The 20,538-nt window shown below is 42.7% G+C and overlaps 1 protein-coding gene across 1 annotated transcript in view; it reads left to right on the plus strand.

The window, feature by feature from the left end:
• The window catches only part of zswim8 (zinc finger, SWIM-type containing 8), a 54,231-nt gene that overhangs the window by 15,217 nt on the left and 18,476 nt on the right, over positions 1-20,538 (plus strand). Inside the window, 15 exon segments of the mRNA XM_028603164.1 lie at positions 1,195-1,348; positions 6,051-6,145; positions 6,777-6,949; positions 8,234-8,341; positions 8,470-8,551; positions 8,943-9,063; positions 10,655-10,856; positions 12,128-12,303; positions 13,176-13,462; positions 13,465-14,510; positions 15,184-15,315; positions 16,319-16,498; positions 18,075-18,258; positions 19,176-19,274; positions 19,452-19,576. Of these exon segments, the coding sequence (XP_028458965.1) occupies positions 1,195-1,348; positions 6,051-6,145; positions 6,777-6,949; positions 8,234-8,341; positions 8,470-8,551; positions 8,943-9,063; positions 10,655-10,856; positions 12,128-12,303; positions 13,176-13,462; positions 13,465-14,510; positions 15,184-15,315; positions 16,319-16,498; positions 18,075-18,258; positions 19,176-19,274; positions 19,452-19,576 (3,164 nt within the window).

Raw genomic sequence — 20,538 nt, forward strand, 5'->3', positions numbered from 1 at the left:
CCTGAAGTGCAGCGCCGCACTGTTGAAGGGCCTCCCCCCCCTCTGACCCTCTCCCCGCTCTCCCCCCTCCGTCTTACCCTGAAAATTCACCTCAAAACGCATCGGACACAAGATTTTTGTGGAACTTAAATGGGGATTAAAGACTAACAAGACAGATAACGACATTGAACACTACAGAAACAGTCATTTATTTTTTTTTTTCTTACTTATTACTTAGAATTCATCATGGGGGTGACAGAAACTATGCACTATAGCTTTCAATCAATTGAAAGTGAAAGTACCGTATGTTGTTAGTTCTGAGGGCCATCCTTCTTTTCTTCACAAACATTAACAACAGTTATAAAGCAAATCAAAGCCAGATCACATGTTTTGACTCCATAAATGGGTTAGACCCTACTGTTCACAGCCCAGACGAGCAGCTAGCCCTATGAGCTAATTAGATATATGTAAATTAATTTAGCCAGTCTCCTACATACGTTGTCCTATGGCAGGGGTGGGCAATTAATTTTCCCAAGAGGCCACATGAGAATCAGGGACTGTTGTGGAGGGCCGGACCAATAGGCTAAACTCACTTCTGCTCAATATCAATTTTATGTCATGCGACACATTCTCAAACGTATCTTTTTTCCCTCTGGGCATACTAGCGCCGCAGAGTCCACCAAGCACTCTTTAATAAACTCCCCTTCAGAAAATGGCTTACTGTTTTTGCCGATTTTGTGGGATATGAAAAAGAAGAATGCCCAGGTCTGGTGTAGTTATTCCGGGCGCGACCTTTCGGTTTTCGTTGGTCAAAAGTTTTTTGTTTTTTTCTTCTTTTTTTTACTCCGTAACTGATGGGATTTGTAATGTAGCAAAATACAATACTTTACTCAAAACTTAATCAAGTACCTTTAAAATACTGATTGTAAAAACTACTTGAAAAATACACAACAAAACTACTCAATACAGTAACGTGAGTAAATGTATTTCGTTACGTTCCACCTCTGTACATTACTGATAGTTCATGAGGTACTACATGAATGAATTCATGCTTTTTCATGAATGAATTCATAATTATTCATGTACCCTTCAACTCACAGCTTTCAAACTGGGATTCTAGAGTGAAGGAACGTACATGCGCACACTACCTGAATTGTTTTTGTCTCCCACTGGGCTGACCGAGCTGATCTTCCTCTTTTCTGTGGTCTTCCTCAGATGGTCAGGTGATTCCACTGGTGGAGTTGTCAGCGAAGCAGGTAGCATTCCACATCCCGTTTGAGGTGGTGGAAAAGGTCTACCCCCCTGTCCCAGAGCAGCTCCAGCTCCGCATCGCCTACTGGAGCTTCCCTGAGAACGAGGAGGACATCAGGTGAGAACGCGGATAACCGGCATTTCTTTTCACTCCTTATTAGGGATGTGCCTCTTGAATCCGTGTATCATTCGTTAATTAGTTTTTCAAAAGGAAACCAAAAACAAAAACATGGATTTCCAAAACCAGAATGGATGACGACTTTTGGAAATTTTCCAATTTCCGATTTTGTGCTGAAATGAATACATGGATGTATTAAGAGAACTGGTAGTGTCCTAGTAGAGATCACTTCCGTGTCACGCAATTTGTGTCAGTTGAAAACCTCAAAATTGGAATTTTTTTCTCCATTTTTCATTTGAGCACAAAATCTGAAATTGGAAAAACAAGTCGTTATCCGTATTTTGGTTTTGGAAACGAGTATTGAGAAAAGTCATTCTTTTGCTTTTTTGGTTTTATTTTGAAAAACGAATGATACATGGATTGTATTGACAATCCTGTCAACTATTCACAGTTAAAGAGCCAAGTACTTTTTTTTTTTGATGGGTCCGTGTACTTTTTCGTTCATTCGATTTTCATTTCATAAACAGATATTAAAAAACAAATGCTTATGAAGTTTTATTTCATAATGTCACATTTATTGACCTTGATGCCATGCCAGCTTTTCAGTGTTTCCCCATATTTACTAAGAGAAGACACCTCTTTTTTTGTCTATTTTTTATTTTAGCACAGCAGTGAAGATTACAAGACTTACATCAGAACAATATCTGTTTGATTTTCTCTGTTGTCCCTTTTTCTATTTTAATCATAAAGATAACAGGAACTTAGTACAGTTTGGGAGATGTAAGGTGTACAGTGCTGAGTATTTACATAAAACAAAGGTTGGTAAGACCAGGGAGGACTTAAAAGAAACTTCTAAATAGAAAATCTTATTAAAAATCATTATTGACAGAAAAAAAAACCATTTATCTGAAGACAAAGAGAGAAGGTTATCCTCTCCATTAGGCCTGCACGATTCGGGGAAAAATATGAATCAAGATTTTTTTAGCTTAGAATTGATATCACGATTCTCTGCCACGATTTTTTTCTCACAAAGTGTAATGTTTATTCCACACATGAACCATGACAAAACAAAACAAATTGACAGTACCAAACATAGATTTTTTTGGGCATCTAGAGCACATTGCGCATCCCCACAAGCCTGTAAACATAGAGGCTTCAATGAATAAAGAAAATAAAGTACATAGTGGCCATTTAAGTACAGTAGGCTAGCAAAAATAGTGACATATAACACATATAACTAAATATGGCCCTGATACAGGCTCTATCTGAACTCCTTGAACATGTCATTACTTAATTAAAACATGTCAATGTCAAATGCTTTGAAGTCATTTCAAAATTAAATCGCGAACAGGAGTGAATCGAGATAGCGATTTTTATTTAACGATTTATGGTGCAGGCCTACTCTCCATATCATAGATGCTATTTACTATTTCTATCCACTCCTGTATAGTGGGGGCTTTAGGAAGCATTCAACGCTTTGGGGAGGGCTTTTTTTTACCAGCGGATGTCAAAATGCCAAACAAATACTCATCCGACCGGCTTGCATGGAAATCAGCATTTCCTAAAAAATAATGCGGAGAACCGCAGGGGTAAATCAATGTTGAGTATGCGTTTCAAGGTTTTGTGAAGCTCGGTCCAGTACGGTCGTATGACTGGGCACTCCCAAAATGGAGTATATGCCAGGAAGAGAGCGGTTTTAAAATGTTTTAATAAATTGTTTAAAACCCAGTTAGTTTCCTGTGATAAGAGATGAAAAGAAAACATCCACACACTGAAATCATTTGGTCTGGAGTCAGTATGCATGTGTTCCTCTCTCCAACAATGGTGTTTTCCAGTAGCCTTGCACCTACGTGGTATGTGTTTAATACTCTGCCAAGTAGCTCTGCATTTTCATTTCGCCAGCCAGTCCATTCATACATCTGACAGGGTTCTCCCAGGTGCTGAAAGCCACAGTCTGTCTGGGTAATTGGGCAACAAGGATGCTGAATATCATGATAATGGTGATGTTAATCAGCCCAAGCTATTCTGCACCTAATCAGTATTTGGTGCCATGCACTCTCCAAGAAACATGTCTTTACTCACTCTGTTGACAATGCTCTGTGCGCCGTGAGAGAAGTTTATGTTAATGGTCCTAGAAAAGTCTAGATACATGAATGACTGTATAGTCAGCCGAGGGCCATGAATGTAACATGTCCTGTTTATCGTAATATATATCGGCTGTCAGATTTTGAAAAAATAAAATGATTTAAGTTTGGTCTCAATTCAGCAGCAGGCAGACTGCGCTCTAGTCACTCTGTATTCATTTTACTGGGTTTTTAATTAAGGGTTTGAAAAAGAGAAAAGTTTATCTTGTTACACTTGCAGTTGACTGATGTACGGTAATTGTTGAGGCTAACGCCAGCGACCCCCTTAAGCATTCTGTTGAAGCACCTGATCAGAAAACGACTTGTGGCAAAGAACAATCCTGTGAAAGATAATTGTGAGAATGTAAGTTACATGTATAAGAGGGTGTTCCGAAAGTGAAATGTGTGTGGGACTTGTGTCAGGCTAGGAGGTGGATGAAATGCTGCTTTCAATGTCTGTTCTTTAGATACACCTTTATATACTCCTTCATATAGTACACAGTGATGACTAGGATAGTTTATGTGCTGAAATAAAATGCAGGCCACAGTGGTAAACTGCATCAATTTGTTTTAATGTGAAATGAGCAGCGTGAGAGTACGGATGATCTCCATCATCACAGACATGATGGCCCATCACACAATGGTTTGCCTGACCTCAAGATTGAAACATGCTTTATTCTGTAAGAAACACATTTCTCTATAGATTCTATGCCAGAATGCCGGTTGATTGAAAGACACAATGAAACCGTTGTACCCTACTGTTATTCTTTGTGAGCTATTTACTCTAAATACTGGAGGTCCTGATTCAATACTAAGTTAATGAGCTTTAGTTATTGTAATGTTATGGGTGAAAGTACTACCGTTTTTATATAGGAACCACAATCTTTGAAATTGGTCCAGTATTAAGCGTGAACGCTGTAACCGGCAGCCATAGGGCTGCAATGTAACCCTACGGGGCAAATGTGCATCGTCAATTTGGTCCACTAAAATGGCTTTATTTTGCCACTGACAGATTATTATTCTAAGTGTCTGACAACATTATGGAAAGGATCCCTACAGAGATAGGCTTTTTAAAAACCTATTTAACACCTTTCTTCTTAACCAGAAACGGCTCTGAGATCGCTAGCACTAAACTCACCAGACTCCATTTAAAAAAACAATACTTTTAGCGTGTATAGTATTTTCACATGTAAATTGGTAAACTATGTGTTTATTTCAACCAAAACTAGAGTTGTGATGGTTGGAAAAGTGGAAAAACGACTCAAAACGGCTTTTCATAGTTTTATTTTGTTTCTGTTCACTTTGAATGAAGTGTATTTTACGATGCTAAAATGTTTATTTACATGGAGTCTGGTGGTCAATTTCGCAAATGTTTTTATGTTTAAAAAAAATGATCTTCCTCTTTAACAGAAAGGTCGACCTCCTTAGAAATCCTTTCAATAATGTTGTCAGACACTTAGAATAATAATCTGAGCCTGTCAGCGGCAAAACAAGCACTTTTGTGAAGGTAAATACAAGTCTAGTCCTATTAACTTACATTGTAGCTTGTTTCTCCGCTGCCGACTGCAGTGATCTTGCTTAATACTGGACCAATGTCAAAGATTGTTGTTTCCATCGGTCACTTAGACACAAACACATAGGAAAATAGGTTGATAAAAACTGTAGTTACCATTTAAACTAAGGAATTCTGACTCCTTCTGACACAATGCGATGAGCTAGATTGTTACAGTCAAGAGAGCACATACTGTAACCTGACAACAGCCAAACTGGTGACAACTGATATAACCACCACCAGGTAAACATGAGGAGCATGCTACCATTATCTAAATGGTTTGTACATTGCTCTTTTCTGATGAAAGAGTTTTTTTTGTGTTTTTACTTATCAAATCCAAGTCCTTTTGCCATACAGGAACCAAAATATAAATTTGAACCGGCTCTCAGAATCCAACCCTAATTTAGCATTTTGTGTTCATCACACGCATTCGGACAAACCTAGACAGACTGACTCAGTTAAAGACTTCCCCACAGAAGGTGGGCCACAGCTACTGTAGCTTTGGAATGCGTTTAAAATATGGTCTTTAAGGAAGAAACGTGGCATCTCGAGGTAGGACTTTGACATTTTTAGATAGTACGACTGTCCAGAAGGACACTTGGCAAGCTTCCTGCATTTTGAGTGGTTTCGTAGACCGAACAGGACACCACACACCACCTTACAGCCTCAACTAACAAGTGGAAGAAGAACAAGGCTACTCAACATCTCTGTTAACATTTTGGCTCGTTTCGAGAAATGGTTATCCAGAATTCTTTCCAACTTTGACAAATAAACACAGATAAGACTCCTGACCTATCCTGGTTGTACACCTACCTCTCACCCAACGTAAGCTGGGATAGGCTCCAACACCCTACCAACCCTGAACAGGAAGACAGGCTTAGAACATAGATAGATGGACAAACAGGACTCACCAGAGTAGATATACTTAGCTTTGTGATTCACTCACTGATTTGGTTCTCTTTTATCTTCCATTCACATCTTCCTTCTTCCTTTTTTTTCTTCCTGTCTCTCTGTCCTCCTGCTGCAGGTTATATTCCTGCCTGGCTAATGGGAGTCCAGATGAATTCCAACGTGGAGAACAGCTCTACAGGATCAGAGCTGTCAAAGACCCCCTGCAGATCGGTGGGTAGAGGTGTCACCCTCACCCAGTAGTAGTAGTCTTCTTACAGCACAGTTATGCCAAACTCGCACCAAACGATTTTCTAAGCGATTCTACTGTCGCAAACAAACGTTAAAGACGTTCTCAGGTATAAATTTGGTTTCCACTGTGAGAAAATGGACGTCTGCCGTGGGAAGTGTCGGCCAATGCGCAAGAGTTGGCAGCCCAGCTTACGATGTTTTCTTTACCAAGTTATGTGCACCGGTGTATGTTGAGCTGAGAATTACGTGTTGAGCTCAAATTTCACGTGCCCTAACGTGCACATATGCATGTGGTATTTTAAACCCGGTTTCATTCCTATTATAAACTATAAGTGTTTACAGTATGGTTTGCTCAGTATGACATACCAATCAACTAGACTTATGCTTATGAAGATGACATGTACCGCTTGAGTAAATCATGTGATTTCAAGACACGCCCTTCACTTTCATTGTATCTATAAACTGGACATTAGTACATTACAAATTTCTTTTATAGTAGCACCTTTCAGTAATAAAATACTTAGAAAATACATTAAATTAAGTGAGTTAAATAAAGTACAAAGTCTAACCCATCCCTGTTGTCTTCTATAAATCTGTGTTTGTCTTTTACCAGGCTTCCATCTCAGTGCGACAGTGGTGTCCAGTCAGTCCGGTCAGTCTAAAGGGGCCTACAACGTGGCGGTCATGTTTGATCGCTGCCGCATCACTTCCTGCAGCTGCACCTGTGGCGCTGGGGCCAAATGGTGTGCTCATGTGGTAGCACTCTGCCTCTTCAGGATCCACAATGTGAGTTGTGTGTCCACACAAACAAATTCTATTAAACTGTATCACATTGTGGCTGGGTCAACTCAGCTGGTAGAGCAGGCGCACATATATAGAGGTGTACTCCTCTGCGGGCCTCTGCTGCATGTCATTCCCCCCTCTCTCTCCCCTTTCATGTCTTCATCTGTCAAGTGAAAAAAATGGCCAAAAATAAATAAACAAACTGGATCACACTAAAGTATAAATAGACCACAGGATGTATTTGTATAAGGCACAGCCTCATCAGAGAGATGCTAATTTAGAGTAGGGATGCACCGAATCCAGATTTTTGGGGTTTGGCCGAAAACCGAATACCGACTCCTCCTCCCATCCTCAGTCCATTAACACAGTAAACACATTAATGAAGTAAGCAATGTCCACAGCATTGTATTTTTCATTTTATTTTATTTTAACTATAAAAATCGTCTTGTTAACACCAGTTTTTAGCTGTGACTGTGCTTCCTTCGCTGTACCTGAAGTTGCTGCATTCTGGCTGCTGTCTGGAGATTCCTTCATACACAACTCGTATTCTTTCGGATGTTTCATACCAGATGTTGTAACAGCGGCCATGTTGTGTATAGTTTAGGGTCCTCGCCACCACCAGTCTAATCGGCATTGAACAAATTGAACATGTAGCTGGACTTGAATGGCCTTCTTTTGACTGAAAGTACTGCCAAACAACAACATTTTCTGCTCACAAGTTCCATGTCCACTTCCTCACAGCCTACTTCATTGAACGCTCCACCTACGTAAACACCTTCCCGTAATCAACGGCGCCTTCATTACGGCGACCAGCATAGCGCATTTTTAAAATCTATTCTTTTCCCCCAGAATCTATATTTTATTGTTCTCTATTTATTTCTTTTTCACCAGCGATTCACCTAAATAGTTTCTGTTTATACAGTACCACCTAAGACGACTACATCATTTACCTTACCCATTTACATCACCGTTTCCAGCGAAACTGAGCGAAAGCAGAAAATGCTTTAAATTCTTTACAAATGAAATAAATGTGATGGGCATTCTTCTTATAAAACAAACAGTTTTTAGAAATGTCTCATGATATTTTGTGTCTAGAAGTGGATTATTCAAATTTTGTTTTTAGTTAAAGGAGGAAAAGAAAATCCAATACTGTCGAATCGCAATACTGCTAGCATCGCCATGAATGAAAATCGCAAAACAAATCGAATCGGCGACCACGTATCGTGAAAGAATCGAATCGGGAAAATTAAATTGTGTGTGTGTGTGTGTGTGTGTGTGTGTGTGTAGGCATCAGCAGTGTGTCTAAGGGCTCCGGTCTCTGAGTCGTTGTCCAGGCTGCAGAGGGACCAGCTCCAAAAGTTCGCCCAGTACCTCATCAGTGAGCTGCCTCAGCAGGTAACAACCATGTTCTAATCCAGTTGTTAACTTTTATAAATGCAAGTGTCCTATCTCTATCATGTACTTTATATGTCATATATCTGGAAAAGAAAAGGTGTGGTATTCATTGAGGTTTGTGTCTCCAGATCCTACCGACAGCTCAGCGGCTGCTGGATGAGCTGCTGTCCTCTCAGTCTACTGCCATCAACACTGTGTGTGGAGCTCCAGGTACAGCAGCAGTTCAGACACCAGTTTGGTCCTCACCTACAGCAAGAGAGCAAGCCTGAGTTGTCCCGACGTGCACTGCCTGATATTATTACCAGAGGAGAACGTTTGATCATTTCATTCAGCCTTTTCTCTGAAAATACGAATTTGACAGTTTGATCCTAGAGCTGAGTAGCTACATGGCAGTTAAGTTAGGGAGGGTGGGGGGTGGAGGGGGGGGGGAGGAGAGAAAGGAAGAGTGTCCGTTGTGTATTGTATCCATGGAGAGAGGTGTGTTGTCAGGAAGGTTTGGACAGAGCAATTGTTTGTCTACCAAATTGTTGCTGTAATTTGATGAAAGAATTTTTCTATATTGTGTGTGTGTGTGCGTGCGTGCGCGTGTGTGCGTGTGCAGACCCAACAGCAGGCCCTTCAGCGTCTGACCAGAGCACCTGGTATTTGGATGAGTCGACCCTTAGCGACAACATCAAAAAGACTCTGCACAAGTTCTGTGGGCCCTCGCCTGTCGTCTTCAGGTACACACTACTTGTCTCACACAAAGGTCCCATAAAGTCCAGTTTCCAGGTGGAAACCAACAACACACTACATTTTGTTTCTAAACAAACCGCACAACGGAGACAGTATTAACATATTTTCTGTCTGTTGATTTATATAAACACGTAGTAGTCTTTCCAGTCTGTCAAGCTGACTGGAAAGTTCCTTATTCATATATCATTAGCAGCATGGTTACCACTAGCAGCCTGTTCACTGTCCACAGCAAGAAACAACAGTAAGAATTCCAGTTGAAACCAGAAACCCAAATCAGTGCTCTGATAAATAAAGGCTGAGTAAAACACTGGCTAGTATGAATAAGTAGGCAGGTTTTGGTACTTACCGATCCAGCTTAGTAGAATGTTTTTTTTTTTTATCGCTCTCCCTTTTCGCCTTGTTGCTGAAATGGGCTGTATAAAGGGGTGTCACAATTTCAATTTTAAATGAAAAATGTATCGATATAAGCTTTCAAATATCAATAGCAGTATCAATATCACCGATCCTGCCGAGCCACTGGTAGCATGCAGCTAAGGACAGCTTACCGGTAGCCTGCAGCGGCACTTTTCCAGACATCATGGCCACTGCCGGAGTCGGAGATGACCGAGAATTCCCCCCCAAACACACACACACACACACACACACACACACACACACACACACACACACACACACTTCCCTGAAGTTCCCCCTGTGTGAGTTATGGAAACAAACGACAAGGGTAAAGCATGTGGGCTTCGACGGGAATCCATGGAGCGTACATGTCACTTTGTTAAACTAATGGTGCATTCAATTTCACGTCATTCATTTTGAGAAACTCAAACTGCAAAGTACCCTTCTGCCATCTTGTGGCTCTTACTGTGGCATTGTTGTCCCTGTTGGAAAAAAACGAAAAAGATTGAATTGAATCGTGACCATCAAATCGTGAAACCCCCTCGCGTAGAGTTTCCACAGTTACTCCGGTTGTTCCACCATCTGCCATTTATGCTAACTCAGGATTAGAGATGCACCGATTACAACTTTCTAGGCCGATTCTGATTTTCTTTCTATTATCTTTTCTTTAATAGAACATTTTACATAGAACATTTTTTGAATAGATATTCGATCGCTAGAAAATAGAACTATATAAATGACTACTAGTGTGGGAAATTCACACACATCTAAAGTGCAATGTTAGAACCATTTCCTTCTTTTCACATCCAATATCCAACTTAATATAATAAATATAGCCTTGCAGTATAAAGATATTTCTCAAAATACACACACAGGTCTGTTTGAACGTCAACAGTAACGTTACCTGAAAACATAAACGTCAGTACATTATTTCTGCTGTATTTTACTTTCCCTCCCTCTTTCTTCTTAATTGTGTTACTTGACTAAATTGTGTGTGTGTGTGTGTGTGTGTGTGTGTGTGTGTGTGTGTGTGTGTGTGTGTGTGTGTGTGTGTGTGTGTGTGTGTGTGTGTGTGTGTGTGTGTGTGTGTGTGTGTGTGTGTGTGTGTGTGTGTGTGTGTGTGTGTGTGTGTGTGTGTGTGTGTGTGTGTGTGTGTGTGTGTGTGTGTGTGTGTGTGCGCCACAGTGATGTAAACTCCATGTACCTGTCATCCACGGAGCCGCCGGCTGCTGCTGAATGGGCGTGTCTGCTGCGACCCCTGCGGGGCCGAGAGCCAGAAGGCATCTGGAACCTTCTGTCCATCGTCCGGGAGATGTTTAAGAGACGGGACAGCAACGCTGCCCCGCTGCTTGAGATTCTCACTGAGCAGTGCCTCACCTATGAACAGGTACATCCTTAACATGACCACAGCTCCAGCTGCTGAAAGTAAACCACTGCAAAGATGAAACCCTACACCCATGAGCATGTTGGTGTTCCTCAGGAGTTGACAATGGGAGAGGATTTACCCACCTATTTGAACAATTCTCACATTTAGATTTTTCATACATGTTGAATTGTTTTAATTGAGGTAATGCTTAAAAATCTCAAGGCTGTGGGGAAATGTTGCCCTTTTTGAAAATAGTTCCAAGAACTTTGATAAAAAAAACCCAGTAGAAGGAAGGAAGGCGACACTAGGGCGACAAAAGTAACAAAAAATTTAAATAAGTGACAAACTTTGAAAAAAGTGACAAAAACATTGAAAAAAATAGACTGTAGAAAAAAGTAAGGAAGAAAGGCAAGAGGACAAAACCTTCAAAAAAAGGTGACAAACTTCAAAAACGGCAACAAAAACTTAAAACAAACTTAAAAAAAAAAAAGACAGTAAAAGTAACTTCAGCCTTGTAAATGAAAAACATTTTGCAACAAAGGTCACGTACCCCCTGAAGTCCTCCAGAGTACCCCTAGGGGGACACGTACCCCCATTTGAGAAACACTGGTATACAGGATTGATATATTTACGGAGGTTATTTACCAGGCCAGGTCTGGATGTGGACCGAGTCAAATCACTAGTTTAGTTAACAATATACTACAATGGGCTGAGGATGTATAATGTTATTGTTACTTTATGGACATCTTGATGACTTTTAATCATGTCGGTGCATTGTGCGGGCAATGTTCCAAACCTCTGACCTTTTTATATAGAATTTACACGTGGACCTTTAAATATAAAGGTACCTGTTATAGGGCTGGGCAATATATCGATATTATATCGACGTGGCTATATGAGGCTAGATATCGTCTTAGATTTTGGATATCCTAATATCGTGATGTGACATATGTTGTCTTTTCCTGGTTTTAAAGGTTGCATTACAGTAAAGTGATGTCATTTTCTGAACAGCTAGTTTCTAGTTCAGAAACTAGCTGTTCTATTATTTGCCTTTACCCACTTAGTCACTGTATCCACATTATTGGTGATTATTTATCAAAACTCTTATTGTGTAAATATTTTGTGAACGCTCCAATAGTCAACGCTACAATATCGCCGCAATATCGACATTGATGCATTTGGTAAAAATATCAGGATATTTATTTTTCTCCACATGGCCCAGCCCTAACCTGTGATATGCTGTACATTGTTTGACCCGCACCTCACCGAGTTGTCTGACGGTGTGCGTTCAGATCATCAGCTGGTGGTACAGTGTTCGGACCTCGGCGTCCCACAGCAGCGCCAGTGGCCACACCGGGCGCAGCAACGGCCAGTCGGAGGTGGCGGCTCACGCCTGTGCCAGCATGTGTGATGAGATGGTGGTGCTGTGGAGGCTGGCAGTGCTCGACCCCACGATGAGCCCCTGCAGGTCAGGCTGTAGACACCAGGCTACACACTGCTTAGAGACTTTTATAATTTGGTCATGAATGGGAAATTTATGTAATATCAGCGCATTTATGTCTTAATGATTACGTTACGCAACATATTTGAGATGGGAGTAAATATTAAAGGGTAACTTCAGTTTTCTTTTTTTTACCCTGGACCCTATTTTTCCATGTTTTTTGTGTCTAAGTGACTGATGGGGACAACCATCTTTGACATTGGTCCAGTGTTCAGCAAGACCACTGCAGTCGGCAGCAGCAAAACAAGCTACAGTGTTTTAATGGGCAATTTCACACCAATTTTCGTCCATTGACCTGCTTAGATTATTAGTCTGACAACATATGGAAACGATCCACACAGTGGTCAATCTTTTTGTTAAAGGGAATGGTCCTTTTGGTTTAAAATGAAGCTAATAAAAAAAAAAAAAAAATACCTATTGTCAAAGCCATTAGACTGCATTACATATGAAAATATGCTGGCTATATACACGCTAAAATTAGTGAGTCTGGTGAGTTTGTCGATGGCGATTTCAGAGCTGTTTTTGGTTAAACAAAAAAAACAAAAATATTTTACTCTTTGACAAAAGGGTCTATTTTTGTAGGGATCCTTTCCATAACAGTGCCACTTAGAATAATAATATGAGCCTGTCAGTGGCAACAACAGCACTTTTAGTGGACGCTAATCGACAGTACACATTTGCTGCCGGTTACAGCGCTCTCGCTCAATACTGGAACAATTTCAAAGATGTTTCTTCACATTAGTCACATAGACAGCAATGCATGGGGAAATAGGGTCCATGATAAAAAAATAAAATTAAAGTAGGCCGTAATAATAACGATCGTGTGTGCTCTTTTCCAGGCGTTTGGAACTGGCAGGCCAGCTAAAGCAGTGGCACCTGAAAGTTATAGAGATAGTGAAGCGGGGACAACATCGCAAGTCCCTGGATAAACTGTTCCAGGGCTTCAAGCCCGCTGTGGAGTCCTGCTATTTCAACTGGGAGGTGGCCTACCCACTAGAAGGCATCACCTACTGCAGTGCTGATAAGAAGAGTGCCACATTCTGCTGGTCCAGGGCAGTGCAGCACCAGAGAGGAGTCAAAGCTGCTGCAGGGGCAGGCGGGGACACATCGGAACCTGGGGGAGGGGGAGGGCTGATGGCGGGGCTGGGGGAGATTATAAAGGAAGAGGTCACTCGTCCCAACAGGAGGTGGCAGTGCGACCCAAGGAGACCATACTGACCAAGAGGAAGGGTCTGTCGGTGAGTGGAGGGGGAGGAATGCTGGTCCGTCTAGGAGGGGGTGTCTCTCTGTCCCTGGAAGACGGAGGAGGGAAGTGCATGTACAAAGGGCCGGGCTCCTCCTCCTCCTCCGGGAAGCTGAAACTGACACAGGGAGGTGGGATAGGGGCATCTGTAGGCGGTCCTGGGGGAGGTGGAGGGATAGGGGGGGGTAAGCACGCCAGTGCCAAGCGGCGGACCAGCAGCGAGGACAGCTCCCTGGAGCCGGATATGGCTGAGCTCAGCCTGGACGACGGTTGCAGTCTGGCTCTGGGGGCTGAGGCCAGCAACACGTTTGAGTTCCTCCCCCCGCCGCCAGAGATGCTGCCCTCGCCAAGCCCGTTGCTCCGAGACTCGCGCAAGTACGGCAATGGCAGCGCGGGGAGCAAGATGTTTGAAACCAAGCGGGTCAGTCATGGCTCGGCCGCACTTCCCGCTGCGGACGCCGGCCCGCCGTGCTTCCCTTCCAAAGAGACGGTGCTGGTTGTTATGGACACGTCCAGCGCTGCAGAGAAGGACGCAGAGCTGGAGGCGGAGCCGGTCCAGAACAAAGACGAAGATGTAGACTCAGCTGGCAGTACCCAGCCTTCCACCTCCACCACTACGGTGAAATCAGGCGCCACTCAAACGTCCGCCAAGCCACCGCGGGGCCGCAGAGAGGCGGCGTCTGCTGCCGCAGCAGCAGCAGCAGCAGCAGGGGGCGGGGCAGCACCTGCAGGTGGACTAGCTAACCATGGGGCAGAGGCAGCAGCGGGAGCCGCAGGTGGAGAAGCTGTGGGTGAGGACGACTATCAGGCGTACTACCTGAGCGCCGCCTCGGAGGAGGGAGGAGACAGACAGCAGGCTGACAACCACCAGGAGGAGGAGCCGGACATCTTCGCCGGGATGAAACCGCTGGAGCAGGAGGGGCGCATGGAGGTAAGGAGGGAAGACCAAGCGTGTATGTATTCTCAACGTACGTCTGTATGATTGGTGTCTTTTCCTGTTGCATGGCAAGTGGCCGGTGGAGAACAGTATTTTCATTTTCTTTATGTATGTAAGTACACAAGGAACTACGACGACAAATGAATCTTGAATCTTGTTTTGCTGGTTGCGTTTCTAGCAGTCAGGGCTTTACAGGAGTGGCTGTCAAGATTCAAATACATTGGGACCTCATCCATAAACTGTGCACTTGATTATAATTCATGCTATTAAACATAAAATTATTTTTACCATCATTTTAATTGGTGCTTTTCTGTATTTACTGTCATATTTATAATGTTACAATTTTGGATGTTCACGTTAATGTGACCAAAGCTTCAAATAATGAGGTAGACTTATTTATAAGAAATCCCTGTGAACCTAATACCTCAGATTTCCCACTGTTCTGAACGCTCCGGTTTCAGCAGTTTTTTCTACTCTTGGCTCCATGATGTCATACAGAGTTGGTTTTCCATATGTGGTCATCTGCTTCAGGCAGACATGCTACTGCATTTTTTACATTACGTGTGTGTGTGTGTGTGTGTGTGTGTGTGTGTGTGTGTGTGTGTGTGTGTGTGTGTGTGTGTGTGCGTGTGCGTGCGTGTGCGTGCGTGCGTGCGTGTGTGCGCAGGTGCTGTTTGCGTGTGCCGAGGCCCTCCATGCTCACGGCTACAGCAATGAGGCGTGCCGCCTGGCCGTGGAGCTGGCCAGAGACCTGTTAGCCAACCCTCCAGACCTGAAAGTGGAGCAGCCACAGACTAAGGTAAAGGCAGTCACAAGTCCCAGCGCGCTGCCACCCGTTCTCCTATGTCCTCTGACTTCTTTTCTCTCCTCCTGTTGTACAGTCTCAATCTTCCAAACTCATCAGTCAGCATCTTGAACTGTGTTGTGGGATATTGAGCCTTTCTTCATGAAGGAAAGCCACCAGATTCTTCTAATATCTGCTTTATATTGGCATTGTTACTGTGCCAGTTTGTAAACGAGCAACAAATATTAATTATTCACAAAAAATATTGGGTAACACTTTACTTGAAGGTATCGACATAATCATAACATGACACTGTCATAACTATGACATGACACTGTCATGAACGTGTCATAAACGTTATAAAAAAGTCATAAACATCATTAAGTGTCATTCGGTTTTTGTCATGACAAGTTGACATTGTTTGGGTTGTCTTGATTATGACAAGTTGACATTAATCAAAGTGACATTACCAGAAGTTGTCTTGGTCATGCCAAGTTGACCTTAAATTAGTTTGGGATTTGGGATGTCTTTGTAATGACAACTTTAACCAAGATGACATTACTAGAGGATGTATTTGTCTTGACATAATGTCATCCTGGTTAATCTCAAGTTGTCTTAATAAGGACACTCCCAAGAAATGTAATGTCAAGTTGTCATGACAAATACATCTTCTGGTAATTTCATCCTGGTTAATGTCAAGTTGTCATTACTAAGACATCCCAAACTAATTTATTGTCAACTTGTCATGACCAAGACAACTTCTGGTAATGTCACTTTGATTAATGTCAAGTTGTCATAATCAAGACAACCCAAACAATGTCAACAAATGTTTATGACACGTTCATGACACTGTCATGTCATAGTTATGACAGTGTCATGTCATGATTATGTCGATACCTTCAAGTAAAGTGTTACCCAATATTCAAAAAGAAATTCAAAGTGTGAATGTACTTGTCAGATGTAAAATGTTGTCCCATGTCCTGACCTCATTATTCATGTCCCCGGTTGTTGGATTTAGGGTAAGAAGAGCAAGGTGTCGACCACCCGCCAGACGCAGGTCGCCACCAACACGCTGTCGAAAGCTGCCTTCCTCCTCACTGTTCTCAGTGAACGACAGGAGCTCCACAACCTGGCCTTCTGCACCGGCATGTTCTCCCTGGAACTCCAGAGACCACCGGCGTCTACCAAAGCTCTGGAGGTCTCTCACTCTTAGATAAACACACACACACACACACATCACACACACATATTCTGTCTGCACAGCTACCTCAAAACATCCTAAAAGTTAATTGCATTGAATGGTTGTAGAGTAGCATTTATTGTTATTTGTATCTGTCATTGATTCATTACGCTCTTTATTGAATGCATTTTTTATTATCTAATGCTATCTCGTTTATGCAGAGCTGTAATTGAAGAAAATGCAATCACTGCGAAGCATTGTCAAGGCTGTACCATCCGTTAGCATTATTAGCATTTGAAGGCAGGATCTGCTGGCTGCTGTCCAGTCATTTGTTGTGAGGGTTTTTCCCACAATGCAACTATATGGCCTCAAAAGCCTTTGATGATGCCTAATGAGCGCTGTTGACATATCTATTGCCATTTCATGTCAGGCTGCAACTACAAATTACTTTTTAATCTGCCAATGATTGAATGTTTTTTTTACTGTTTGCTTGAAAAAGCATAGAAACAGGAAATGGATTATCAAAATAGTTGCTGATTATCTTTTTTGATGAATCGACGAAATGTTTCGGCTCTAATTTAATGCCATTTTTCTAAACCGAAGGTGAACAATTCTAGGCCCTTAGTATTGTTTTGGACTGATGCACAGTATGTGTTCTGACTTGCTGTTCATGTAGTCATGCACACTTAGATTTAAAAAGAGCTACGTCTGTTATAGTGTGGATGTCAGTATGAAAAAGGACACTGGTAGGAATGAAAAGAAGGCTGCATTAGGACTGCACTTTGCTTTTAAACTTGACTTGTTGCAGTGTTCTCTGTATGTCCCGCTGAATAGGTGTGTCCCCTAAATGCTATAAATGTAACGGAACTGTGTCCAAGCTGTCAAGTTATCTGTTCAAATACGCATATCAATGATTTTGCAATGTGTTTATTAATGTAATGGTGGCAAACTAAAATATAACTTCTTAGCTAAAGGTATATCATTTTAACTATTAACTTTAGCGTTGATTTAACAAGTGTCTGCAACAGAAAGCTAACTCCGCTGAATTAGCCGTGCCCTACCCTTGGCCATACTTGTACTCCCTTAGCTCCCCTCTGTAAAAACTCACTGGGCGCTGCCGTTTTTTCAGGGCATTTAGCGTATTAACCGGTCTCCCAAATTGTGGTCAACACATCCCAGGCCGTACTTCTGTTCTTCACAATAGAAGAGTTGCTGCAAACTCTCCAAATGAGGAGTAAAAGCTCATTTATTTTTGATGGGAAAAATAATCGATTCTTAGACTCATCGCGATTCTCTCTAGAACGATTCGATGCTCGATGCAGTGAAGTTAATAATCGGGGGGAAAAATATATATATATACACACACACACATGGAAATGTACATAAAAAAATTGTTGCATCGATAATCGGTTTAGAATCGAATCAATGGCCTCTGAATAACCCGCAGAAAAAGAAATCCCGATACATACGTAAATCCATTTTTTTCCCCCCCACCCCTATTGTATATGGTATATCCAAACTAGGATTAGATCTACTATGGAATGCGGAGACATGAACGTGTACCAAACTGAGTGCATGTGTGTGGGTTGACCAGGTGAAGCTGGCCTACCAGGAGTCGGAGGTGGTGTCTCTGCTGAAGAAGATTCCTCTGGGCCTGGTGGAGATGTCGGCCATCCGAGAGAGAGCCGAGCAGCTCCGAGACGGAAACTTCTGCGACTACAGACCTGTGCTGCCTCTCATGTTGGCCAGCTTCATCTTTGATGTTCTGTGTACCCCAGGTAAGCACCAATTACTGTCTGATCATTGGAGTTAAGGTATCCAAAACATTAAACTCTACCACTTGGGTAAGTAGTTTTCAGTGAAGTCAGTGTAGACTTGTATAGTTTTTTAAGATTGGTCTAATACTTCAAATAAGCAAAGCTATCTAGTTTTCTCTTCATAGATATTTGGGATATAAGTCACAGCCATGCCATTTGTTTTACAGTTGTTTCTCGTCAGCTCCAAGCTGAAAAATAGATCAAATATCCTACGAAGACAGAAGACCAGTTACGTATATATGGGATGCACAATATATTGTTTTTTTATGTTATTGTAATATCAACTGGCGCAATATTCACATCGCAAAAGGCTGCGACACATCACAATACACACAAAAGTATTGTTTTTGTGTTAGTTGAAAGAAAATATCGGTAGAAAACTGCCCTTGAAAATGTAACTGTAACCTGCCTTTTATATTCAATACATAAATTGTTCAATATGTTCATTTTGTCCATAACAGGATGTTGGAAATGATTTCCTTTTTTAGTTGTTTCAAATTCAACAAGCAACTTGTTGTATTGTTGAAGAATACTGAACGCAGCAGAAATGCAGAACTTGAGTACATTTTAATATCTGTATGTATCGCGAGTAATATCGTTATCGTGAATATCGTTATTGCGATATTCAACAACATTATTACATATTTTCCTCATATTGGTGTGTGTGTGTGTGTGTGTGTGTGTGTGTGTGTGTGTGTGTGTGTGTGTGTGTGTGTGTGTGTGTGTGTGTGTGTGTGTGAGATACCAGTCTAGTATAAAGTGGCAGCATAGTAACTAAAGATATTATGTTATTTCTCCGACCAAGCTTAGGATGTTCTTATTGAGAACTTCAAGAATTAACATTCCCTTTTTACTTTATTTCCATATTGTTTGTGCAGTTGTGTCCCCAACGGGTTCCCGTCCACCAAGCCGCAACCGTAACAACGAGATGCCCGGTGACGAGGAGCTGGGCTTCGAGGCTGCTGTCGCTGCACTTGGTACATTAATTCTCTGTCTGGGTTCAGTTCTGTCTCTCTTTCTGCTCATCAATATCTTTTTTTATTTTTTTTCCTCCTCACCACTTTTGTCACATCCCCTATCTGTGCCATATGTCTCCCACCCGCTTCCCTGCTGTAATCTTTCCTCTGCTCTCCGCCCTCTGTGTGTGTCTGCAGGTATGAAGACCACCGTGAGCGAGGCGGAGCATCCTCTGCTGTGTGAAGGAACGAGGCGGGTGAAAGGCGACCTGGCTCTGGCTCTCATGATCACCTATAAGGATGACCAGAGCAAGCTCAAGAAGGTAGCCACTACATCACTACAGTGATCATTCTAACATTTGATAAGAAAATGGCACTTTCTTCATCCATCCATCCATCCATCTTCGTCCGCTTATCCGGTGTCGGGTCGCGGGGGGAGCAGCTCCAGCAGGGGACCCCAAACTTCCCTTTCCCGAGCAACATTAACCAGCTCCGACTGGGGGATCCCGAGGCGTTCCCAGGCCAGGTTGGAGATATAATCCCTCCACCTAGTCCTGGGTCTTCCCCAGGCCTCCTCCCAGCTGGACGTGCCTGGAACACCTCCCTAGGGAGGCGCCCATCCTTTTGATGCCCGAACCACCTCAACTGGCTCCTTTCGGCGAAAGGAGCAGCGGCTCTACTCCGAGCTCCTCACGGATGAGTGAGCTTCTCACCCTATCTCTAAGGGAGACGCCAGCCACCCTCCTGAGGAAACCCATTTCAGCCGCTTGTACCCTGGATCTCGTTCTTTCGGTCATGACCCAGCCTTCATGACCATAGGTGAGGGTAGGAACGAAACTGACTGGTAGATCGAGAGCTTTGCCTTCTGGCTAAGCTCTCTTTTCAACCTGTTGCGATAGATTGAATGCAATACCGCACCCGCAGGATTCTCCGACCAATCTCCCGCTCCATTGTCCCTCACTCAACACAACCCCAAGATACTGAACTCCTTTCACTTGGGGTAAGGACTCATTCCCTACCTGGAGAAGGCATTCCATCGGTTTCCTGCTGAGAACCATGGCCTCAGATTTAGAGGTGCTGATCCTCATCCCAACCGCTTCACACTGTGAGTGCTGAAGGTCGCAGGCCGATGATGCCATCAGGACCACATCATCTGCAAAGAGCAGCGATGAGATCCCCAGCCCACCAAACTGCAACCCCTCCCCACCCCGACTCGCCTCGATATCCTGTCCATAAATACTACAAACAGGATTGGTGACAAAGCGCAGCCCTGGCGGAGGCCAAC

This window comes from Perca flavescens, chromosome 17, assembly GCF_004354835.1.
Source record: "Perca flavescens isolate YP-PL-M2 chromosome 17, PFLA_1.0, whole genome shotgun sequence".
Taxonomy (NCBI): Eukaryota; Metazoa; Chordata; class Actinopteri; order Perciformes; family Percidae; genus Perca; species Perca flavescens.